A 25,767-nucleotide genomic window follows, 5' to 3' on the forward strand; every position below is an offset into this window, starting at 1 on the left:
TAATGTCTACAATATTTTTTATCATTCTTATCTTGAATTAAATATGTTTGTTCTCTATAACTTTAACATTAGAATTTCTAAGACATTCATTTTCTACCCATAAACTCAGTCAGTATGGTAAAACTATTCTCTCAAAATCAAGTTAAACCTTGAATTGAACTAGTGAAATATTCACTCTCAAGATCAAGTTAAAGAAGGATTGAAAAATAACTAACAAATCATTTGAGCTTCAGTACAAAAATAAGCATAACCCCACAAAAATACTTTTAACCCAACTACATGGGCAAACAAAAGTCAACCTTAGTATAGCTCAACTGGTTAAGACGTAAATACTCAACTTAAAGATTGAAGGTTCAAATCTGTACCACATATTGAACTAAAAAAAACTACGAGCTAAAATTTTCCTCCACTAGAAGTCTCATCCAGCTAGGAAAGTCTTTATCTAGTGATGGATTTTCGAAACATTAATTCTCCAAACACACTTAAAATTCAACTACGGTATCAAACAGCTAAAACTAGCACCCACAAAAACTTGTCTAGCTACAGAGTGTTTTATCCAGCTTCGATTACCCAAAAAAACATTCAATTCGACAAAAAGAGGACAATAATGTCATCATTTATTAAAGTTTGAGATTTAGTTTAATAAATTATAACAAAATACCAGGATAAATAATATTAGGAGTTTTAGTTGGATTTTTGTTCTGTTAATTGATTCTGTCAATGTGTGTGATTAATTTATTTGAAACTTTAGTGTTGGAGCAGTGCACCGTATCTATGACCTCCTTTTGTATACTGCACATAGCCCCTTTTATTTATTCGTTCCTTTACTTTTGTTGTTATATGAAATATATTCTGTACTCAGTAGTATAATACAACTTTCAGATTATGGGAATGAAATACTTTAGAAAGGCACGCATCTTTTTAATCTCATTTTAAAAATAGATTTGATATCAAAAGGTCTCTTCTTCAGTGACCCATTTGTCCGCTCTCTTTCTCTCTCTGGAGAAGTAAGTTAGAAGTTTGCTGTTTATTCTTCTTTCTTTTTTTCTTTATTTAATTTAATTTAATTTTTTTTGTGTGTTTAAATACTATTTTGATCCATTTACTTTCTAAATATTCATTTTGATATTTGTACGAACGTTTTGAAAGTACAAGCACCAAAATGAACGTTTTGAAAGCAAAAGAATCAAAATGAACGTTTTGAAAGCACATAGATTAAGATAGACTGAAGTCGAAAGTAAAGTAGAGGATCAAATAGTATTTAAACCCATGTTTTTTAGTTTATTTGTTATTATTTTTTGAGATAAGAGGTGTTGCACGATGAAGTGTGGTCAGGCTGACCAAATTTATGATGAGTCTTTATTTCTCTTTATTCACGGATTTGATTTTGGAAAAGTTTGGAAAGGGAAATGCCGTGTGGGTCCCTCCCTCCATGATTTTTCTTAGTAAATATCCCTTTTCTCCCGTTTCATTTAAGAAACCTTTTCAATGGATATGGTCCAATTTATTATCATGGGTTTTATGGTAATAATTCAAGACACGTTGATTTTGGATTCCATAGACTTCTGTTCAACCCCACCGGATTTAGAGTTGTTAAAAGCTGTTTTTTTTTTTTTTAAATTACATTCTGAGTTCTAATAAAATTGTTCTTATTTTCAACTCCATTGATGCCTTATCTACTTTGATATGTTTGGATTCGCTTTAATACGTTATTGATAGTGTCTAGTTTATTCGTTGAAATTACCTATTGTTGACATTTTGGCTAGAAAGAGCATATTTCGGAATATTCATAGGATCTTTCCCAATGTTCTTGATCTCAATATTTGTTTGTTTATTAATATTATTAGTCGAAAATGGTATTCCTCTTTCTTATTCAAATACTTGTATAGAATTGAAGGTTTTCTTTTGACTGTTCTTTTGAATTAGTAAATTTAGGTGATACGGATGTCATATAGATTCCATTGTTTTGATCTTTCTTTTATTTGATCGATATCAAAAAATGAATTGCTACTACATTACCTGCCTTAGGGTACAAGTTTTTGCAAACAACTTGGTATAACATTAGCTTGATTTTTTGCATCTCACAAAAAAAAGCTTGGTTTTTTTAATAAATATTTGGGATACTACAAAATGTTATTGTCTTAGTAAGGTTTCGATTTTCAATTAACTTCTAATTTTAAAAATAGAATTTCATTTACATTTTATTTCGACGTGTACGTGTAAATTACGCTTGAAACTGTAATAGTGCTCTTGGTTGAACATCTGAAAAGAATTCGATATATATTTTTTTTACTACTTTTCTTCCATTAAAAGCTTTTGTCATTGTGTGACTTTTTCTCATACTACTTACAAATTAAAGAGTATAATAATTCAATATAGGTCTCATTTTCCATTATATATATATAGATCTCATTCTATGGTGTTTATATATTAATAAATTGTATGCTTGCGTCGTCAAACAAACTACTCTTCTGGGTGAGTATTGTGGGCAACTTATCAAATTAATAATTTATGCATTTATTTATTCTTTCAACTAAAATTATTTGGGGCAATTTATTCGCTTTTTGCTCAATTGACAACCACTGCACTCTACAATAATTACATTAAAAAGTTAATGAGTATTTAATAACTCCAAAAGATGCTTAATATATTAGGAGAGGCTTCCCAATTCTAATAATAATATAAAACCAATACAGGGTCTAAAAAATAAAATAATGATTAAATGATAATTTGTCTGAATATGTAGACTTTTCTAAGTTACTCCTAGATGGGTTTTATTAGAATGCTACGTCATTTCATATTTGTTTAAACCTATAACCATAAACGTGGAAATACATTAATCAATTAGCCTTACAAATATCGAAGTAGATATCAGTAAAAAAAAATGGAAATAGATATTTTATCATGCTTGGAGAAGATAAAATATGTAGGAACTTCATAATTCTATGTTTTTTTAAATTGAATTGAACATGTAACTTTTTAGTCGCCTCAATTAGTTGATAACATGTTGAGTTATGTTATGTTCGGGTTTATTCCTCCTAATTCAATGTTGACTAGATCTAAACATAAACAAAGTTAAATTGTTTTTAGATTTTCCAAGATTTTTCTATGATATTATATAATTTGTTTTTCTTTTAATTAGAAAATACCAGGTGGGTCCCACCACATAGGTAGTAGTGACTTAAAAAGCAACATTTGACTTGGCCAAACTTGATGATGATTTGAAGAATACAAGAGAAACATCTAAAAACAACCAAAAACAAAGACCAAATAATTAATTTTTTTCTTCTTTTTGTTTTTGTTTTGTTGCCCACTTTAAAAGAAAATTGAAAGTCAAGATAATTAAAGGAGTTGACTGTTTGAATAACGTACTGGAAATTATTGACTCCAATGGCAATCCCTTAGCTTCCACGAACCCGGCGGCTCTCTGTTTCTCTTCTTCTTGTTCCGCTCTTCTTCTCCAAATTCCAAATTCCAAATTCCAATTCTCTGTTTCTCCGATCAGATCAGGCCATGCAACCCGCCCCAGTGCTGATTCTCGCTTCCCTCGCTAGTTTCACCGTCGCCACTTTTTTCCTCTTCTGCGTCTTCTTGATCTGCCACAAGTTCAAATCCGAGCATTCAATCTCCCACCAGCGCCACCGCCTACATAATCCCGATCGCAATTTGGATCTCTCCTCCATCACCGTCGATGAGAGCACCTCCTTCGATCCCTCCCTCCGAATCTCCATGGCCGAACTCCGCGCCGCCACCAAGAACTTCAGCAACGACCTAATCGTCGGCGACGGCTCCTTCGGCCTCGTCTACAAGGCCAGGCTCTCCTCCGGCGCCACCGTCGCCATCAAGAAGCTCAATCACGACGCCTTCCAAGGATTTCGAGAATTCCGCGCCGAGATGGAGACTCTCGGCAAACTCCGCCATCCGAACATCGTCAAAATCTTGGGATACTGCGTTTCCGGCTCCGATCGGCTCTTGATCTACGAATTCGTCGACAGAGGAAGCCTCGACAATTGCCTCTATGAGACCTCGACGTCGGCGGAGGCCTCCGCCGATTCCGATGGATTCTTCCCCTCGCGTCTGCCATTGCCCTGGGCGACGAGGTTGAAGATCATCAGGGGCGTGGCCCATGGGCTTTCGTATTTACATGGGCTCCCTCAGCCCATTATCCACCGAGACATAAAGGCCGGCAATGTCTTGCTGGACTCCGAATTCGAGGCCCATATTGCGGATTTTGGGCTGGCCCGTATGATAGAGACCTCGAATTCGCACGTGTCGACTCAGTTCGCCGGAACCATGGGTTACATGCCGCCGGAGTACAGGGACGGAGTGACGGTGGCGACGGTGAAGGCTGACGTGTATAGCTTTGGCATCTTGATGTTTGAGGTTGCTATGGGCCGGAGGCCCAATTTGCCGATGGTATTGGACGGTAGAGAAGTGGGCCTAATAGAATGGGCTAGGAATTTGGTGGCCCAAAATAGGCATATGGAAATGGTTGATGCAAGCATTTCGAGGGAGGAACTGATGGAAGCCAATGTTAAGGAATATTTTAGGATTGCTTGTTTGTGTACAAGTGAGAAGTCAAAGGAAAGGCCTCCAATGTACGATGTTGTTGAGTTGTTGGATCGACTTTGCGGCGAGAAAATGCGTAGTGACAACGAGTATCAAAATAAGCTCGACGAGTAATTTTCGTGAGGACGATGACTACGACGACATTCATGTGGATGAGATGAACAACATTTCACTTTTAAAGGAGTGTAAATAGTCTTTTGAGCCAATTATTCAAATACGTCAAATGTAGAGTAATGTTGCTGAGGTTTTTCTTTTCTTTTCTTATAAAGGTAAGTAATATAAAGGGAAACCGAATATTGAATGAAAATTTTTAATTGATTGAACTTTGTCAATCGTGTGACTTACTGGATGTGTAATTGTTATCATAAGTTTGTACTTTCTTTTTTAAGTTTCCACAAATTTTCTTGCAAGTGTATTGTTTTTACAAAATCTTTGAAGTTGGTGCTGTGTTTTTAATTATCATATTAGTAAAGAGTTTTAAAATTAGGTATTAATATTAAATCTCTTTTTTACTAGGAAAAAATTATATATATAAGTTCTACTTTTATTTAGTTCTACCTCGACTATTCTTACGAGACAACTACCTAACCTTATTATATTTGACTGTCAAGGTAAGTCGTAAGATATTTAATACTAAGTAGGTGGTCATTGACCACCATGGTTTGAAACCTAGTCCTTACTCATTCCTTTTAGGGCTTTACTATTTACATCGGCTCTTGTTGACAACTAGACCAAATCATGCCAATTTTGACAATAACAAATGTTTTTGATATTCTGAAAGAACAGAAGAGGAGACAGGTGCATCCATAGTTGAACAATGATGCAACAGGAAGCAATGTAAGCAGCACAAGTAATCTGAAGTTTATCAGATTTCCAAGGTTGATTATATAACGTTCAATAAATGCAGGCTACAAAAATTTAGCAAGGTGTGCGTAGCTCCGAGGCCTGAATCCAGTAGATATTAAAGATTTTTGGTGTTAAGCTCAGCAGAAGGTTCATACTTGAAACCTAACCTCTAGACGAGTATAACCAATAGATCCCAAGCTCTTGCCAATTGGACTGTCCATTGAGGGCATGTGCATAACTATTTATACTCCTATTGAACCAACGAGACTCATAAAAAAGGGAAGACTTTTTATATAACAGCAAAACAGTAAGTATTGCAAGGAGCACACACTTGAATGGCAATTGAGTGTATCAAACAACAAAATTCTCAAGAAGACTATCAGGTGAATTACAGGATGTAGATACAGAAATTACAACAATCAGAAAAGTATAAACGACATCGACCTTGTACATTGTGTCATTCGAGATCTACTATCCCAAAATTTGAGAGGAGGATCTTTACTTGATCAACAAAGTTTGAACCAGTTGCATACTCTGTCAGCATTCCGACAGCAAAACCGAACATTGCCCACCTGTTAGCGAAAAACAACCCAGTAAGAGTAGTGAACTCAAGACCTTTAACCAGGGAACTGAACTGCTGATTTCCACAAGCAAGTATGAGATTCAGTAAAATCTGGAATCAAGGTACAGACCATTTTCGTGTATTGAAGAATAAAATTGATAAATCGAATAAGGGATCGATCACTTGAGGTTTGAATAAAATCAGGACAAAACACAATGGATATGGTTTTTCAAACAGAGGCAGTATTGCAGAAAATGAGTCTCCAAACTATTTTGGAAGTGGATTGATTATCCGTAAAGATAAAGAAGAGTTCTTGTAATTCTGCTTCTTGCTTGAAAAATGTAGAGTTTAGGCACTTGCACTTGAACAGAATCAAAACTTGCAACCAACTGGAGGCAATTTTTTACGACTACAAATCATTTTAAATGTGGGACTTATCGACCCGTTGTCCTGATGGTAATTCTAAGATGATGCATGATGAACAAAGAAAATTTTGGTAATTAATCTCGTTTCACAATCATCTTAATCAAGAATTTGTCCAAACGCAGTGAATTGCAGGCAATATTATCAATTCAATTTAATTGCAGAAGAATTATAACAGCCACGAATTGCGCAAAACAAACAGCAAAACCACCCATGAGAACATCTAGCTTCAAGATTTAATAATCATCGATAAAATTGGGGAGAGAAAAGGGGGTAATGAAATTGACCTCCCATTGGAAATTTCATTCTTCCCGATGAAGCCAAAGAACGGTCCCTGATTGGCGTCCTCAAGCTTCTTCTGCTTGAAAAACTCCTGGAGCTCCTTGGCCTTCTGCCTCTGAAACTCCAACGTGATCACATTATCCTGTTTAGCAGCAAACGCCTGCATCGACGACTGAGCAACAGGAGCCGACGGCGGCGGAGGCGGAGGCGATTGCGACGGAGGAGTCGGTGTGAGAGATGGCGGCGGGGACGGCTCTCTCAGAGAAGGGGCCGCGGGTCTCCGGAGAGGGCCTTCGGTCTGAGAGCTCCTAATGGTGAAGACGAAAGGCTTTGAGGAGGAGAATCTGATGGAAGCGTGAGGGGAAGATGAAGAAGCAGAGGCAGCGGCCGACGGCGACGGCGACGGTGCCGGCGACGGCGTTTTCGCGAAGGGGATTGAACAGGCCCCCGACATTCTTCTCTCCGTTACAGAATCTTGTGGAACAGAAATGGATTCTGATTCTGAGAAGAGAAAATTGAAGTGAAAAATTTTGGTGTGAGATTTGTGAGAAATGGATTAGGGATATGTTTGGTGTGGATACGATGTCGCCAAGTTTCAGAAAATACAATGAACACAATCGATTCTCAAGCGTGCCAACACCACGTGCCGTTTATGGTACGGAAAATATAGTTCATTACGTGATTATTAGATTTTTGTTAAATTATATTTATAGAATGTAGTTTCATTTTAGGATATCAAATGGTTCCATGGTCTAGTGGTTAGGACATTGGACTCTGAATCCAGTAACCCGAGTTCAAATCTCGGTGGAACCTATTATTTCTTTTTTTCCCTATTTTTTTAACCGTTAAAGCATGTGCATCATATGTAAATATTGAGTTTGAAATACAAAATTTTAAATTATGTTTTCAACCAATGTGACATGCCCTGTACAAAATAAATTATTATTATTAGTATTATTTTGAATTCATCCCAAATAAATTAATTACTATGTAATGTATTATAGTAAGAGGTTATAGTCCATTCTCATATTTGTTCTACTAAAAAACGAGTATGTTATATTAGATAAATTGCAGTCAACAAAAATTTGATGATTTTTACGTTTAGTTCTGGTAACATTTAAGTTGTTATATATAATATTTTTAATTATAATCTTCGTACTTAAGAAGTTGACGAGTTTGTTTGCTTCATTCACCTGCTCACGTTTCATGAAAAATATGCTACAAATCCAAATTTGTAATGAATTTTTAATAAACTTTATAACTCTAAAGTACAATATTAAATTTAAGCTACAGAGAATGCACATTAATAGTCCATTTTCTCATTTGTAATTTTAGAAGAATAATATCTCGGGTCTTACAGTTACACGTAAGTAGGCTGTTTCTACTTACTATCGTTAAAATAGTTGACAACTAATGTAGACGAGTGCATAAAAAAAGAGATTATATATATATATATATATATATATATATATATATATATATATATATATATATATATATATATAAAATAGTCGTCAAATTTTTAATACTTAGGAAGATATCTACCAAACACCTAAATATCATTCCTTTCAAAATCGTTGCATAAACATAGCATATTTAATCCAGAAATGAATCAGACTTCATAATCTAGAAACAGTGGAAGTAGTGAATCAACAAACAGAATTCATGTAGCAACATTAATCTTTTTTTTTAATACCAACCAACAAAAGCCTTATCAAATTATCAAAAGCTTCCTTCTAAATACTAAACAGAAAATATCCCAAAAAATTGTTCATACAGGGAGGAAAACCACAGAAGGAACACAGTTTATATATAGTAACAAATAAAAAAAGGGACTGATACAGTGAAAAAGCAACAAAAAAGTGCTAAAAAGTGGAGGCCATCCATGTGAAGAAAAAAAAAACTTACTGAAACCAGCACTACCACGGATAAATTGATCACTCTGAAGAACATGGGGAGGGGACCAACAGAATTCCTGGAGCTGGTTTCTGCCTGTCTAAAATTGCTGACACAGCTTCCTCTGCCATGAAAAATTCTTGAGCGAACAAGTTGATTTGATCCAAGTCGGCAGATCTTTGAGGATCGTGAGCACAACTCCTCAAAATGGAAAAAAAAAAGGATTTTGAATTACATGATGGCGCATAAACACCTTCTTTTCCCAATGTCATGTTCATCGTCAGATGCGTTTATTTCGCTGCATTTGGGATCAAGATTCAAAATAAGTGGAAATACAAACTTAGATACCATGTAATGCCATTTTTCATCTGAAATATCTGAGCAACAGCGTCAGATTTTAAATTTCCTAGGCCAAGAGCTTGGAGCATGGGCAGTAGAATGAAAAATGAGGATGATTAAAACAGGGTTTAATCTCATTTTTCACCAAAACAGGGTTTAATCTCAGAGACACTTGGAGCATTGGTAGTTGAATGGAAAATGAGGATAATTAAAAATTATACTGGGGTGATTCTTCAAGTCAACAAATCATACCTCTATGTTTTAAAAATGGTGTCAATCACATCCATCATTTGCAAAATATAAAATATGTGCCCTTATGAAAATTTTATCTATTAACTTTACCAGAATTGTTATATGAAATTTATTCTGGGCCTGTGCCATATACGTGGATGAATTTGATTTAAAGCTAATTGACAGAAGAGTGACTTGCAAAATTTTAAACTAGATGACTCTTTTAACTTAAAAACATGAGAATGTTATTTACATAATGAAAAATCATGGGATGTAAAGTGGTTTGCAAATTTTTGAACTTCAATGGGCAAGGTTGCAGGCAGTTAGAAGTGGCCATTACGAAGAGTTAAAATTTTGCAGAGTTCAAGAGGATGATGTGATGAACATTGAGGTTGTATAGCTTCTTGAGACAATGAAGAATGCATGGGGACATAGAACTACATGCAATGCTTCACAAGCTTCAAAATAAAAATTATGCTTCTTCTAGAGAATTGGATTGGAAAAAAAAAAGAAAAGTGAAGAAGTTTCCATACCTTGGTTCAAATTCTTTGACTTCAGCAAGCTCGCTTCCACAAGTATCTGTCCACTGAACTTTCCTTCTTTCTACATGACTAGGATCACAGCTACCCTTTCCTCCCAATGCTTCATTTCCATCAGCATTCGGAACAGAAACTATAGGAGCATCTGATGCCTTTTTCAAGCTACTTTTAAGCACCATCTTTCTTGCAAGATTATCATCATCTGAACTGGGAACGTGATTGTTCTTGCCATTATCAGAACGAGGAGATGCTCTTAAACTGTCTTGACGCTGTGTAGTGGCCGCTTTCTTTAGAGGAGATGAATTTGTCACTGCAGGATTCTGACGAAAGCAGCGAAAGGAGGGGGAGGCGCACCTCCAGGAAATCCACGTCTTTGTTGAAGCCAGCTGAATGTTAAGATCAGGCTCTCGATCAACCAACAATGGCAAAACTCTCATGGGTTTATCTTCGCTCTTCTGACCCAAGAGAAGAAGGGTCAGACTACTGCTACAACCAGAAACTGAAGAAGAAAAGAACCCTCCCCCTTCTACTGCCAGTAACATCAGTTGAGCTCATCTGGGAATCCAAAAATAATTTCAATAGAAATATCTACTTAGAATTTATGAGAACACTTGCAATTCGTCCACCAATAACGCAGAATCAGAATGGTTATCGTACCTAGCAGCTCCTAAGAGAGTTCCCCTGATGGTAAATCAATCTCCGATGTTGAAATTTCTTGCTACTAATCTGCAGTTTGGCTGTAGTTTAGAACAAAGTTAAGATAGTTCTAGTTTCGTAGAGCATTTGAATATGAACTGAAGCATAAATCCACGGTCGTGGAGCAACACAAACAACAAAGTCCTACGAAATCTGAACTTGAAAAGAAAATGATTCATGAAGTGAGGTAAATGCAATGCATTGAAATCCTATACCAGAATCGAAGCAAGAAGACAGCAACAGATAGATGCATGATATGCAAATTACTTTCTTCACGTTTTTAATGCACAATTTTTTCCCCTCCCCTAGAAGGTCTCCATAGTCCAAAATTAACCGCTTCTTGATTACTTAGGTCTGCTAACCTTTTGGATCTAGGGTGATTTCACATGGTGAAGAGAAATTTCAAATCAGCAGCACTATTGAAAGAGAAATCGAAACATTTCCATCGTAGAAACGAAGTGAAAAAAAGGACAGACGAACTAATAAATAATTGGATTAGATAAAATTAATTGGTAGAAGAAAATACCGGACCACATAAAGAGAATCTTCCGCCGTTATTCTAATCTTCACGAAACTCGATAAGAAATAACTTCCACTTTTTCTGAAACTCGCCAGGGATCCAAATCCTCAGATAACGAATAGGAATAATCCACAATATCCTGCGCAAAAATCAGGAATCGTTTCAAACAAAACTTAACAATTAACACCAGCATTTCACTGGCCATAACGCTCTGTTTCATAGCAGAGAAACATGAACTCCGAAATGCAGACAACTCGTATCAAATCCTTGTACTACAACACGGCATTTTCGAAATCTGGAACTGACTTCCGCTTCACAAACACCACTATCATACAACTTCTAGAACCAAAAAAAAAAAAAAGAGGTTTCACATTTTTCGGAACAAACACAAATTCAAGAACGATCCATTAGATTTCGATTCCTCGGGTGAAGAAAAATGAGATCGAACAGAGAGGAAGAAAAGTGTGGCTGTACCTGGCTGCAGATTCGAACCAGGTGTGGCAGAGAGAGAGAGAGGGAATCGGCGACTTAATCGGCAGCGCTCGGAAGTGAAATCGGCGGCTCTGACGATTTCGGTCGGTGAAAATGCCAGTAGAGGTAAAAATCGCCGAGGAATTGGGAGAGCGCAGAGAATATTTTAAAGAATAGAAGAGAAAAGAGTCAGAGCCGTCTCTGGCTTACATTATTCTAGGGAAGACAAAGATGGTGACTCCCAGGCGCATGATAGTGATGGGCCCCACCTATATTTTTATATATATATTTAATAACTTTCTTTTTTTTTATTATTACTTTTTTTAATCAAGCGATAAATTATTTTTAGATGGAAAAATAAAATGAAGGTGGGCCAATCCCAATCGTTCATTTCCAATGGGAATTTTTAGTTTAAATTATTTTTTCCAATAAATGGAGACAAATTTAAATAATTTCTTGACAGGAAATAGTACAACTATTTAATAGGTCGCCTTATTCTTTAAAAAAAAAAAACCAAGAAAAAATACATTTAAATAAAATTTCTAATTTTGTTCACTTATTTAGAATTTTAGTTGAAATTTTAAAAGAATGTAGTATAGAAAAAGGACATTGACATAGAAAGTGGTATATTGAAAGTCATTATCTCAACATTTTAAAAAAGTACAGAACAAGATGATTATAAATAGATTAAGCCTTGGAGACCTGAAAAGAAATTGAAAAAACATTAAGTTGATCAATTAATTAATTTTTTTCAATAGAAAAAGAAGGGGGTGAAAATAACGTTTTTTAATTATTTTTTTCGATACCCAAAAGCTTAAATGAGCTAATTTTCAAATTTTGTTCATCTTAATTTATTATTAAATTTTGAAAAAGTGATTGCAATATTTTAAATAAAAATATAAAACAAAAGGATTATAATATATAAAGAATACATAAAATAAATTTTAAAAAACAAAGTTGATATATGATTCATCTTGTCAATAGAAAAAGAGGTGGGAAAATAAAATTTTAAATTTTCTGAATACCAAAAAATTTAGAGGCACTGATTTTCAAATTTTCATTAAAATTTGAAAAAACATATAAAATAAACAAAAGATATTGCAACACATTTAAAAAAGTGATTAGCTCACTATTTTAAAGAAAAGTATAAAACAAATGATTATAAGTAGATTAAGAGAGCTAAAAAGAAAAGTTAAAAAATAAAGTTGATGGATCAATTTTGTGAAGAAATCTGATGAAAGAAAATAACATAGAATTTTTTTTTAAAAAAATAATAATAGTACATTATAGCTATTCTCAAAGGGAAATGAAAGCAATCTGAAAATATTAAATTTAGTTGAGAATTGCTTTTTAGGGATCAAAAAATCTTCTTGGCATGCTTGTATTTTGGGGAACACTCCTAAGATTTCGAACCAAAAATGATTGTAATTTTCGTTGAGAATTGCTTTTTAGGGATAAAATCTTCTTTTAACCAATAATAATTAATGCTTGTGATTCACTTTTTAGGCACTAATTTTCATGCCAATTGCTAAACACTTTTTCCCCATGCCGCATTGGCTAGGGTTGCGTCTCTTTCTTTAATGGAAAATTTTATAGATCATTTTCACAAATAATTTTTTTTTTAATTTAAATACTATATTTGGGTCTTTTGTAATTTTAACTTTGGTTTATTTGGGTGTTTGATGGGTGTACTTCTTTCCACTTTTGTTCATTTTGATCTAGGTACTTTTCAAAACGTCTATTTTGGTTCTTATATTTTTAAAATGTGATCATTTTTTTCTTATTTGTAAACTTTTCAACACAAATTCAATACATAATAGATACCATTTAATACAAAGTTATTGCTACATTTATAAGAAATTTATTGAGTATAGGGTCGTATTGAAATTATGATCGAAAGAAATAGATAAAAAATAAAATGTGGATGGATCGAAACAACCACTCTTTAAAAGTATAATAACCAAAACAAATATTTAAAAAACACCTAGAATAAAATGGATAAAATGTAAAATACAGAATTAAAATAGACGACTTGAAAATTTACCAATCAAAGTTAAGAGTAGTATTCAAATCTTTATTTTTCAAGCTAAATATAATGTTTCCCTTCTAAATGCTTTAGTATTTGTTTTTTCAACTTAATCCTTATGGTTTAATAGGTTTCAATATAGCCTCTTCAATTACAATATTTTTCAATACATTTTTCGTGGGTGAACATTAAAAAGTGACCAACGATAAATTAAAATTACATGTCTAATGCATCTTTAATCCGTTGCTTTATTAAAATATTAGGACACATGAACATGTAACTTAAAAGAAACGAATTTTGTTTGAATGGCGTGTTAAATTTGGGTGATAGGCATACATATAAATTTCATGTGTCAAGTAGTATCTTAGTAGTAGTCTACCTATCAATATGAACAATAATCTAATGATTCTTCAACTTTATGATTTACAACGTATAGGAGTAGAGATTCGAACTCACGACCTTTTGGTCAGATATATGTTCCTTAACTAATTGAACTATGTTAAGGTTGGCCATTGATAACGATAATTAATGAATAAATAAATAAAGGCAACAAACTATGTTAAAAGACACTAATTCATTAATGAAAACTAATGGATTTAACTTATTTCTCGTGTAAAATTATACACGTGAATAAGCAATATACCTAGTTAATGAATCAATTATGATAAAATCTAGACAACAATAATCCATTTGTATTAGTTAATAATATTTGTTTAAAGAGTCGAATTAAATTAAAAATGATTTAAAGAGAATGAATTTATAATAACCACTGCTTAAAAATTAAATAAAAAATTTGTATGTATTGATTGCCATATAAATAAACATGAAAGAGGGAGAATTGACATTTGTGAAATGGAACTGACAACGGTGGCAGTCTGAAAAAATGGGTTCAATGGATGAATCCCATTATTCTGTCCCTAAGCAGTTGCTATAGGCCAATTATGGCATAACTTGACATTTTGTGTCGTGTCTTTGTGGGCCCAACCAAGGCCCAACACTCTCTCTCATCTCGCTCTCAAAGAACATACGGAAATTCTGTTTTAAATACGGTTAACTAATTACAAATTTACTCCATTTTATTTTTTCATACTTTTAAAATTTTAAACTTTTTTTTAGTACTTAAAAACTTTAAATTTAGTCTCTATAATTTCGTTTCATTTTATTTTCAATTTAATATTTACGATTTGCTCGATATGATTTGGTTAAATTCTACTACCTATTCTTAAATCAATTATACTCAAACGAAAAATAGCTTTTATTTTTTTCAATATAGTTAATGCGGTCAACTAAATTAGATAATACAAGTTTATTATCATGTAAATATAAAATGTGTCTCGTTATCTACTAAAATGTATTGGATGGATCGTGCATCTTAGCCAAATTTCAATATCGTTATAATCAAACAAAATAAGCAAAAGAAATATGGTGTATACTGTTGAGAGAATTACAATCTACCCGTTAGAAAACATTTATCATCCTATACTTTCATTGAAGTAAATATTTAATCTTTAAATTTTACTTTATAGTAATTTAGTCGTTGTATTTTAAATGGATAACAATTTAGCTCGTGAACTTTAATATGTAACAATACTATGTAGTTTAAAGTTTGTAATGACTTTTTTCCATTGAAAAAAAATTTGTTAAGGTTTAATAAAGTTTCTTATATACGTAGATGGACAAACTAATAATATATATATATATATATTCGTGAGTGTTCAAACAAGTTATGTGCATCTAAATTAATCTCACAGACAACCGTCTGATCCTATATATTTGGCTGTTAAATAAATATATAAAAATTAATTAATTTTTAGATAAGTGGCCATCATAGAGTTTAAACTTAATGGACTAATAAATTACAAAAACCGAATTGTCATGTGATAAATATCGACAGTTAATTTTGATAAGATTTTTATAATAGAGACTAAGTCGTCATAAATTTTAAACTGCAAAGACCGAACAATTACATACTAAAACTTCTTACTAAATTATTACCTACTAAGTTTAAATAAAGTTCCTGAATTAAATCGTTACCTCGATAAAAGTAAGGATTAATTTTTTTTTAAACTAAATTTAAACAATAATGCCTGTAATTATTTTATTTTATATTTATAGCAGAATGTGAAGGTCTAGTCCAATCATACCGACTCGAGTCCAAAATTAAGTCGGCCGGCTGTAGCGTAAGCCATCATTCTTTATCTTTGGATTCTTTTACCAAAGCATGAAAATTTTGTTATATTAATACATTTTTTTAATCGCAACTTCACATATTATGGATTATAGTAAGTTAAAATTAAAAAAAAATAAAAAATCCAACCCTATGTACCTGGGAGAAGTAAATTTTAATTTTGAAGTTTAATTTTGTTGATGCAGGATCCTGTCAAATTATTCGGACACGTGGTAATGAAGATAAGTTGACGAGGTGTAAACTAGGGTAGGGTAGAATTAGGGTAAGTCGTTCTCTAGTTGAGTTTTAGTCTCCAATTCGGTCTTCAGGCTAAGTCGGTCTTCTCCGTTGGCTTAGTTAGACGAATTCGACGATATTGAGTTGACTTAATTGATCTACGTGTCATGTTGTATTTCTAAGATTTGTAGTGAGTTAACATCTTTTTATGGTACCATAAAATTATTTTTGCGGTGTTGTATTGGGTTTGTATTTGATTTTTTTAGCTAGGCCAAGAGTTTTCGTAATGGACACTTTTTTTTTCTCCTTTTGTCTGCGCTAAGATTGGAGTATATTTTTCATGGATCAGAGTCAACATTTTTATAATTTTGTTTATTATTATTAAAACAATATGCTCCAAAAATCTCCATCAGAGCATATGTCAAATGTGAATATTACCAAAAGTAGAAATTTGAACCCACGACTTTTTAGTCGAAAATGCATATCTTAAACAATTGAGTTGTACTTACGTTAGCTAAACATTTTCATGACCAAGTTTGGTTATTCTATGGTTGGATCATGAACAATTTTACAGATTACTTTGAAATATATATTAATTTGACTATTTAGTCCAACTTTTAGACCATGGTTGAAACATTATAAAAATTTACATGTTATATAATTGATAACTAGATGCTAATTGAGGAAAATTATCATAATTACTAATTGACATTGTTGATGCTGGATTTTAGATTAGGCGACGCATCAACACGAGTCTAATGTGGAAGCCTTACTGACTTAAAATGGTACTTGTGTACCAAATCCTAACATTTTTGTGGTGTTCAGCCAAATGCACACCAAAACTTAAGTCATGAAGGTCGAAGAGCATAAATGATGAGTTAGAGGTTAGTGAAATAAATTGTGTACCAGCTTGTGCAACGGACTACATATCTTTGAAAAAAGTTTGATTCTGCCTTTCATAAGAGAAGAATATTGGAAAGTAGGGTGACAATGTCCATCTCATGCAAGAGTCGAGCTAAGCATTGCTTCATCAGACATGAGCCTTCTCCTCCCCACTTTGGTAGAGTGAGCCCCCGAGCCAGGGACACGTGTCTTATTAAGAGTGGTTTATGTGTCACTCTTTATTTTATCATAGGATAAACATGAGTTGTACTTTTTATCATATCTATGATGTTAAAATTAATTTTTTTGTTTCATTAATTTTCACATATATCCTTTTATAGAAATTATCTTTCAAAATATCCCAATGGTTAATATAATTTTTTTTCCTCCCACAACACACCTGGTAATTTGAGTGTCTAATATGCCCTGACACATATAAATAATGACTGTTTTTCATGTATAAATGATCAAGGGTATATATGGAATTAGAAGGAATATAAATTGATATGAATGCAAACGTCGTGAAGGACTATTTGGTAAAATGAAACAGCATGTGGGGGTAAAATTGAAAAATCATTGAAGAAAAAAGAAAAGAAATTTAAAATAAAAATCCTATGAAAAGTGGAGTATAATTATTTTTGTTAACTTTTTGCACCATCGGATAACAGTTTTTCTTAAATAAATAATTCAGTTAAACATCGTGTTTGGACGTGTGGGCCACTACAGTCCATCAGATGACAATTCTAATTTTACAATCTTAGACAATTTTAAAAAACAAAAAAAATCATTTGTTTTTTATTTGGAAAAAACAAAAATTAAAACCTAATAACAATATTTTTAGTATAACCAATGTGGAGATGAGATAGAAAAATTCCTAAAAAAATAAAAAGATGAGATAGAAAAAAAAAAGTAGATGTAAATATGGTTGTTAGGCTCCAGTCGGAAAATGGAAATGGAAGTAACTATTAAAACTTTTAAGTTCTGAAAAAAAAAATAGTGATAAAAAAAATTCCACATCTTTAATCGTCAATCATTTGCCAAATAGAATATAGCTCAACAGTAATTGACATATATTTTCAATCAAGAGATTGTAAGTTCGATTTCCTACCCATATATTGTACTAAAAAGATTGTCAGTCACTACTTAACACTAACCTTTCAAATTGATTGTAACAATATTATATAACATTTTAAATAAAATGAATGATGACCATGAACAGGCATCGTTGACGTTAAAATAAAATTTTGATCTGTGTACTCTAACTCTAAGTCTCTAACTAATATGATATTTAGTCTTTATATGTATATATATTTTTAAATAATCTAGTCTGGTACTTAAAAAGAGGGTAACAATTGATTTCACACTCATTTTTTTCTTTTCACACTTAGAGGCTCATAGTTCATGCTCTTTTTTTTTTTTGTATATTATAACATTTTGAATAAAATGCTATGACGATTTGAGTTATGTATAATCACACATCTTATTTCTTAAATATTATTCTACCGTCTCAAACACTATTAAATCATTCATGAACCCAAAGCTTCAAGGTTATGATAAACTTAATCATTTATTATCTAACATGTTTACTTAAAAAAAAACCTATCGAATGAGGCTGTCATAATGTGGTTGTCGATAACCTTAAAATTCATATTCAAAATATGCATGCTCCAAATAGAATGTGACATCAATTAACAATGTAATATATATTTTTTTTTTTGTAAAAAATACACTTTTGGTTCCTGAGGTTTGGAATAGGTGCCAATTTGGTCCTCAAGTTTCAAAATGAACACTTTTGGTCATTGAGGTTTGAAGTAGGTGTCTATTCTCTCTCTTCGATGATGGTGGCAGTGAGCTCTCTCCGACGCCCATCGGCCGTTGTCGCTTTCGCCAGCTCTCCCCTTCTCCCCTATTCCAGATCTGGAATGAAAGAGAGAGGGAGATTGTCCGCCGTCGTTGGAGAGAGTGAGCTCTCTCCCTGTTCCAGATCCAGCGAAGAGGGAGGTGCTCTCCAACGAGTAACGACGAAGTGCGGCAATGACTATGGCCGTGGTCGGTGGCCGGTGAGAAAAAGGTGAAGGAGAATAAGGAAGGAGAGGGGATGGAGAAAGAGAGACGAAAAAGAAAGAAAATGACACCTAGTATAACATATTATATAAAAATTTATTTTTTACTCCTCATCTAAAAGTATAATTTAGAATAATACAATCACCTATTAATTTGCATTCTATTAAGTTAACTAACGGTCAGATGGTGTTCACGGATCATTTAGGATACTTTTTCAAACTTTAGGGACGAAAGTTATCTATTTTAAAATTTCAGGAATCAAATAGTCACATACTTCAAATCTCAATTACCAAAATGTATTTTTTCTTAATTTTTTTAATTGATTTTACAAAATATAATAATATACTTTATTTAAACAAAAAAACAAGGAAAAAGAATATACTTTATTAACTGTCGAATATTTTGATATCACACAAAGTCTACATTCATACGACGCGTGGAGAGTTGCCAACCAACTCTGTGGGGACATGGGACAACGAGAATCACGCAAACTATAATCGACTTCGAATGATTTTTTGTTATTTTTATTATAACTCTTTAAAATGATTTTAAATAATCTATTTTAAAAAATATTTAAGTGTTTTCTCACAGTTAAAATCTCACTATCCCCCTATTCATAATGTATTATTAATTTAATTATATATAAAAATAGAATAATTTGTCACCATAACGTAGCTCAACTTTAACCCATAAGTAATAACTAATAATTTTCTTATAGTTGGGTTTTAATCTCTATTCACTTTCTTCCCCTAAGAAAAAAGGATAAATAAGTTTTTATATTAAATAGTACATTAATATATCTTCAACCAAAATACGTTCAAATCTTCCCCTCATATTATATTGTTGAATTATATAAAAAAATAGTTAAATTTACTCTTTTATATTTTGTTTGTCAATATTAATATCCTATTAATTCTTCTATATACTTTTATTTTGTCGAACAAATCAAACCTACTTATGAATAAAAATATTAGTTTATTTTTCCCTTTTCAGTTCAAATAGACCTTTCATTTACTGCCTATTCTCTACCTTTCTAACACCAAAAAATTTTGTTAAAAAAAAAAGAGCATTTAATTGATGCATGTCACACCTAGTTTTATAATCAAAGATTAAAAAAACAGAAAAATCAAAACGATCACAAAACTAAAGAGCAATTGAGCCCATGACTATAACTTCATTGTATAAAATGTTAGCAAATGTATAATTATAAAGGTAATTACAAATATAAGTTCATATATTTTTAAATGTCCGAATTTAGTTTTTGAACTTTGAATAGATCTTAAAATTAGTTCTACGTTAGTTTAAAGTTAATTTTAATCCTCGATAAAAAAAGTTAAATTTAATCTAAATTGACAGAGCACTGTTGGAACATATTTTCTAATTCCTAAAGTAAAAACTAATAAGAACCATTTTTTTATATATATAAGATGTTACTCATAAATTAATATTGAAGACTAATTTTAAAATTTAGTGGAATTACATAAATTAAATTTCGACGTTTGAAAATAGACCAGAATAAATCCCAAAAATATATTTAACAAAGTGGTATTTTGAACCTATTTAAAAATAATTTTAAATATACTGTGGTAATTAACTTGAGTACATTTTCACTTTATGTGGTAATTTTCAACTTACATTTGATAATTGACCTAAATCTTGGCCAATTTTTGTCCATATAATAGGTTAGGATTCGATTTCCACGCGACTTTTTCTTCTGGTTAAATAAGGAGTGAAAAGTTAATGACAATAATATCAATTTTTCTTTTTCCATTTATAAATTAAAATAAAATCTTTTGAAAGTTGGGAGATTAAAATTAAAATAGATATTTGAAAGTTTTAAAGGGGAAAACAAGGTAAAAAGCTTGGAAAGAATATATATATATATATGCTATTGAATGATTTAAATATTTCTTATGCATTTGAAAGACTTAAACTTTTTTTTAGTATAAAGAAATAAAATACAAAATTAAAATGTATCTTTAAACTTATTTGGTATAAAGAAATAAAATACAAAAAAAAAATTGTATCTTACATTATCTAATCTAATTTATTCGTCAACCACTTTTATTTTATCCAAACTTTTTTTTTATTTTGAGTATAGTAAGATAGAAATTCGAACTAATTTTTAGTTGACTTATTATATTCCACTAGTCTATTATCTTATGCCTATAATGTCAAATCATCATTTGTCTGTCCAATAAATATGTCACATCAATATTTAAATAAATATCATATCATAAATAATCACCATTCGTCAATCCAATAAATATGTCACATTAATATTTAAGTATCACAAAAGTCATTAGAATCAAAATAAAAAATTTAGGGACGTAATTGAAATAGTTTAAAGTTCACAATAAACAAGTTGAAGGTGTAAATTTGTATGTTTAAATATTATTTTAGTCCATCTACTTTCGATTTTTGTTCATTTTAGTCGCTATACTTTCAAAACGTCAATTTTGACATATGTACCTTTAACTTTTATTCATTTTAGTCCATATATTTTCAAAACATTTATTTTGATCATTATACTCAAGATTTACAAATAGGGGCCAAAATGTTGTTTAAAAGTATTGTGATAAAACAAACGTTTTGAAAGTATAAAAACTAAAATAAACAAAAGTTAAAAGTACATCAACCAAATTGAATGTTTTGAAAGTAAAAAAAAAACAAAATTAACCAAAGCGAAAAATACATAAATCAAAAGAACCCCATCAAAACTATCATAATTTGGAATAGTGATCAATATAGACCAAGGTAAATAGTAAATAGTAAATAGTTAAAAGAAATGAGTTCAAACCACGGTGATTACCTGTCAAAATAATACATTACGAGATACCTTAACAATCAAATATAGTAGAGTCGGATGATTACGTGTGAGTTTAAGTTTAATCGGGGCGCGACGGAGCTAAAATTTGATTTAATGGATAAAAGAAAAAGGTGTGATAATTTATTTGAGGAAATAATAGATGGGAAGTGAAAGGTTAACACACTATAAGTACGCAATGGAAGTGGGCCCCTGGAAAGCCCAAGTAGGAAATCGTGGGCATCAAAATCAAGCGTACACCTCTCCCACGAGCCCTTCATTGGCCAACTTCCGCCCGGCGTTTCCCACAAATCAAAAACCAAACCTCTGAATCTCCTTCGATTTACAAACGGCACTCACATTCAATAAATCCATACGATTTCCGTTCGAATCAGCTCTCCATTTTGATCTTCTTCTTCTTCTGCGGTTTTCTCAGCCCCTTTTTTGGTTTCTGTCACTGTTCCTTTCCGTTTCTTCAGATATCCTCGCGGAGCTCGCTCATGCTTCCATCGATTTGACGGTATTACTCGTTTCTTGATTATGAATTCTGAATTTCGATACGATTTTGCAGTGGTGGACTGTGGTTTTGTGTCTGTGTGGCTGAATCGGCCGTGGATCTATCTGCTTTGCTTTTGCTGAATTCTCCGACTTTGGATCTTCCGTGTTTACGTTTGATTCTGATTTCCTATGTAGATCTGTTTTGGCTGATGGCGTGTGTTTTGTGCTACTTTGATCGGGACTTTTTTGGTTGGATCTGTTGTAGTATTGTCGACTTGTTTAATGAGGATGCAATTGCTACTGTTTTATGTAATCAGTGCGAGTTTCATTTGTCCGAAATTTTCGAGTTTCTTACTTAGTACTGTTGTGGATTTGCAGAATATCTTGTTGCTTCGGCTGTAAGCTATGGAAATTGTGTAGATGTGATCCAATTTTCATGGAAGCTGAGGGATAAAGGTTTTCACGGAAGTTGTATAAGGAAGATTTGTGAACATGGCTCCGACTAGCAAAGCTGACAAGAAAGCGGCTGTAGATGCAGCCGCTTGGATGTTTAACGTTGTAACTTCTGTTGGAATAATAATCGTGAATAAAGCTCTCATGGCTACATATGGCTTCAGCTTTGGTAAATATTTTCTTCTAAGTTTTTCCATCTCTTCTGTTTCTATTGTCACCTTCTTCGTGTTCGTCATATCTATTGATTTAGGACATAGAGATTAAGGATTACTTGAATTATGTATGATCGCTTAAGTGTTTAGTGAGGTTCTCTTATTTCTCAAGTCTGGTCTATGATCTGCTGCATTATCCTCTGTTTTAATTATCAGTGTTACCTTACCATTTCTTGTTTTAAGAAGGTTCCTACCTTATTTAGGAACTTCTGTTTGTTTTCTGGAGCTGTTCATGTGATGGCTTAAGAAATAATAACATTCTCAAGCTCCATCCACTGCCCTAAATTTTCACACTATTGGTTCGTTCTTAAAGCAAAACTTGAATTTATATCTTCAGCCTATGCCAATAATGGAGTAGGAAACATAGCTGTAGTCTGCTCGGAATGCACATGGCTTGGCTACAATGAAACAAAATGGTGGATAAATGAGAAACTGATATGTATATGTGTGTGTGCTCTCTCTCTCTCTCTCACAGGAAATTGTTAGACTAACTAAAAGGGGAAAAATGATAGGATGATTAGACAATATCCTCCCAATTAAAGCGAAGGAGATTATAGAAAAACTCGCCAAGTGGCTTAAATGAAAAATAGATTTAGTTACAAAAAATGTGGGATAGGTGCCCAAAATTAAAAGCTGCAACTGATTTTGATTGCTCAGCGTTAACTGGATATAAGTTTTTGGAATTTTTTAAAACTATTCATTTTATCAAAATAAAGTCATCCCACAATGTTATCTCTTCTAAGCGAGCTTCAGTTCATTTATTATTTTGAACAAAAGAATTATGTAGATAGAAATTGGTTGAGAATTGTGTGAAGTAGCATGAATCAAAAGGGCAACAGGGGGAATTGATCTTGAGGAGAGGTTAACTGATGCTTTTGATGAATGAGAGTTTTTCTTGTTGGTGCATTGAACTCCGCCCCCTCAAAAAATGGTTTCAATACAAGTGCTCGAGTTTGGAAATGGACCTAGAACAAGTAGGTATGGACTATGGTTCTTGCAAGTTTGTAGCGTAAAGTATGGTAATTGTGGTGGAAAATCGTAGGTCATAAAGTGATAATTTAATTTGATTTATACATTCATAAGATGATGCTTGCTGATTCTTTGTTTCTAACGATGCAACCAACAATACCTTGCAGCCACAACTTTGACAGGTTTGCATTTTGCGACAACCACCCTGATGACTGTTATTCTAAGGTGGCTTGGTTATATTCAACCCTCCCATCTTCCACTACCCGAGCTTCTTAAATTTGTAATATTTGCCAACTTTTCTATTGTTGGAATGAATGTTAGCCTGATGTGGAATTCAGTGGGATTTTATCAGGTAAATTTAACTTTTTAATCAGCTTTCTTTTATTAGACCATCATAACCATTCTGAAATTTCATATTGTTCTTGTTCTGTTGTCAGATTGCAAAGCTGAGTATGATACCCGTATCTTGCTTATTGGAAGTGGTCTTGGACAAGATTAGGTACTCCAGAGACACAAAGTTGAGCATTGCAGTTGTTCTTTTGGGCGTCGGAGTGTGCACTGTAACTGATGTCAGTGTTAATACCAGAGGATTTGTTGCTGCGGTTATCGCTGTATGGAGCACTTCTCTGCAGCAATACGTGAGTTATTCACTCTTAACATTTTCTTTAAATCTTCGCCGTATGAACTGACATGCCAATCAATCATATTCCTAAGCGTCATTTCGCAACATTTTTCCAAATTTGACTTAATCAAACTTTGATCTGCAGTATGTGCATTTCCTCCAACGGAAGTATTCGCTTAGTTCCTTCAACCTGTTGGGGCATACTGCTCCAGCGCAGGCCGCATCACTTCTACTGATAGGACCCTTTCTCGACTACTGGTTGACCGTCAAAAGGGTAGACCAATACGACTACAATTTACCCTCTATCGTAAGTATCCACAACTTCCTTTCTATTCTCAAGAGATTTAGATCTTGTTTCTTTTAAGCCCCAGTTTTATGCTTCATGAATTTGGTTGCTCAAAACTCTCCCATTTGCACTTCCTCAGATTTTTATATTCCTCTCCTGTTCCATTGCCGTGGGGACCAATCTTAGCCAATTTATCTGCATAGGCAGATTCACAGCTGTGTCGTTTCAAGTACTTGGCCACATGAAGACGATCCTTGTGTTGGTCATGGGATTTTTCTTCTTTGGGAAGGAGGGGCTTAACATGCAGGTAGTTTTGGGAATGGTCATAGCTGTCATTGGAATGATCTGGTATGGTAACGCCTCGTCGAAACCCGGTGGAAAAGAACGTCGGAGCCACTCGCTCCCGACCGCTAGACAACAAAAACACAGCGGTTTAACAGATTCTACCGAACATGATGGGAAGGTCTAAAGAAGTTTGGCTCGTTCCAAAAGGAAATTTTAATTTAATTTGCTGAGTTTAGAATGACGATCATATTTCTCATATTTATTCATCCCCTCACCCAATTCTCTAATTTTCATTTTTTTTCCTTTACGATATTCGGTTTCTCAGAGGGCATTGTGTAATTCAGGATAGGAAAAGTTTTCTTGGAATTTTCATTTTTTCTTATTTTTTATAAATTATCATCAGAATCACACTACTAATTTTGGTCGTTAGAAATTTCATTGAAATTATTGTGCTCATTGTGTCCGACGTCTATTTATATTTGCATTTTTAGATGAAATAAATTGTGCTGTTGACCCCATTTATTTCAAGAGAACAGCCTAAAAATTTAATCTTCCAATCAAAGTCAATCTTAAACAATTGGTTCTTGGCTTCGTGAAGAGAATTCAAACCTGTGCTTCAATTGTCCAGTTTAAGATTCACCTATGTAAATATTATGTAAAGGTATCTATAAAGAGTTATTTTGAAAGTTAACTTTTTAAGTTTAGTGGTTAAATAAGCTATTTTGTCGGCGTATATTTTATTTGAGTAAACTTTATTATTATTATTTTGAGTTGAGTAGAACATAAATATCAAATATAAGAAGAAAAAAACATCATTCAGCCCAAAACCCCAAAAAAATACATCCTCAATTCTAAAAAAATTTAGAAATAAAGTTTTTAATGAAAT

At 32.8% G+C, this 25,767-nt stretch overlaps 4 protein-coding genes and 1 non-coding gene across 14 annotated transcripts; 3 read left to right on the forward strand and 2 right to left on the reverse strand.

Annotated features, from left to right (window-relative positions):
* The first annotated feature begins 57 nt into the window (after nt 1–57).
* On the forward strand, nt 58–4,901 carry LOC111006507 (Protein kinase superfamily protein). Its single transcript, XM_088122463.1, has one exon. It carries the CDS (start codon nt 3,514–3,516, stop codon nt 4,681–4,683), a length of 1,170 nt encoding a protein of 389 aa, XP_087978589.1. The 5' UTR covers nt 58–3,513; the 3' UTR covers nt 4,684–4,901.
* A 782-nt stretch (nt 4,902–5,683) lies between these two features.
* Nucleotides 5,684–7,266, reverse strand: OHP2 (one-helix protein 2). Its single transcript, XM_022277817.1, has 2 exons — nt 6,688–7,266; nt 5,684–5,987 (listed from the first exon to the last, which is right to left on the reverse strand). The coding sequence occupies exons 1-2, from the start codon at nt 7,134–7,136 to the stop codon at nt 5,873–5,875; spliced, it is 564 nt and encodes a 187-aa protein (XP_022133509.1). The 5' UTR covers nt 7,137–7,266; the 3' UTR covers nt 5,684–5,872.
* A 157-nt stretch (nt 7,267–7,423) lies between these two features.
* TRNAQ-CUG (transfer RNA glutamine (anticodon CUG)) lies at nt 7,424–7,495 on the forward strand. The gene has a single exon. It is a non-coding gene; the product is annotated as a tRNA-Gln (tRNA).
* An 849-nt stretch (nt 7,496–8,344) lies between these two features.
* On the reverse strand, nt 8,345–11,560 carry LOC111006056 (uncharacterized). 10 transcript variants are annotated; one of them, XM_022277798.2, is made up of 5 exons: nt 11,378–11,560; nt 10,915–11,042; nt 10,345–10,413; nt 9,682–10,242; nt 8,345–8,876 (listed from the first exon to the last, which is right to left on the reverse strand). In XM_022277798.2, exons 4-5 carry the CDS (start codon nt 10,227–10,229, stop codon nt 8,810–8,812), a joined length of 615 nt encoding a protein of 204 aa, XP_022133490.1. In that variant the 5' UTR covers nt 10,230–10,242; nt 10,345–10,413; nt 10,915–11,042; nt 11,378–11,560; the 3' UTR covers nt 8,345–8,809. The 10 variants fall into 10 exon arrangements, with proteins under 10 accessions (XP_022133490.1, XP_022133488.1, XP_022133489.1 ...); XM_022277796.2 differs by having other exon boundaries at nt 10,345–10,424; XM_022277797.2 differs by having other exon boundaries at nt 10,910–11,042.
* A 10,249-nt stretch (nt 11,561–21,809) lies between these two features.
* On the forward strand, nt 21,810–25,337 carry LOC111006620 (Nucleotide-sugar transporter family protein). The gene is made up of 6 exons (XM_022278643.2): nt 21,810–22,076; nt 22,433–22,676; nt 23,856–24,040; nt 24,126–24,326; nt 24,456–24,617; nt 24,736–25,337. The coding sequence occupies exons 2-6, from the start codon at nt 22,547–22,549 to the stop codon at nt 25,063–25,065; spliced, it is 1,008 nt and encodes a 335-aa protein (XP_022134335.1). The 5' UTR covers nt 21,810–22,076; nt 22,433–22,546; the 3' UTR covers nt 25,066–25,337.
* Nucleotides 25,338–25,767: the final 430 nt, after the last annotated feature.

The sequence above is a fragment of the Momordica charantia genome (genome assembly GCF_013281855.1).
Source record: "Momordica charantia cultivar OHB3-1 chromosome 4 unlocalized genomic scaffold, Mcharantia_2.0 BLBB01000004.1, whole genome shotgun sequence".
Taxonomy (NCBI): Eukaryota; Viridiplantae; Streptophyta; class Magnoliopsida; order Cucurbitales; family Cucurbitaceae; genus Momordica; species Momordica charantia.

Coding starts and splice junctions, on each gene's coding strand:
- LOC111006507 (XM_088122463.1), top strand. CDS start 3,514: ATGCAACCCGCCCCAGTGCTGATTCTCGCTTCCCTCGCTAGTTTCACC.
- OHP2 (XM_022277817.1), bottom strand. CDS start 7,136: ATGTCGGGGGCCTGTTCAATCCCCTTCGCGAAAACGCCGTCGCCGGCA. Junction 5,988..6,687: donor AATGAAATTTCCAATGGGAG/GTCAATTTCATT, acceptor TTTCGCTAACAG/GTGGGCAATGTTCGGTTTTG.
- LOC111006056 (XM_022277798.2), bottom strand. CDS start 10,229: ATGTTACTGGCAGTAGAAGGGGGAGGGTTCTTTTCTTCTTCAGTTTCT. Junction 8,877..9,681: donor GTCAAAGAATTTGAACCAAG/GTATGGAAACTT, acceptor TCCCAAATGCAG/CGAAATAAACGCATCTGACG.
- LOC111006620 (XM_022278643.2), top strand. CDS start 22,547: ATGGCTCCGACTAGCAAAGCTGACAAGAAAGCGGCTGTAGATGCAGCC. Junction 24,041..24,125: donor ATTCAGTGGGATTTTATCAG/GTAAATTTAACT, acceptor TTCTGTTGTCAG/ATTGCAAAGCTGAGTATGAT. Junction 24,327..24,455: donor GCACTTCTCTGCAGCAATAC/GTGAGTTATTCA, acceptor TTTGATCTGCAG/TATGTGCATTTCCTCCAACG.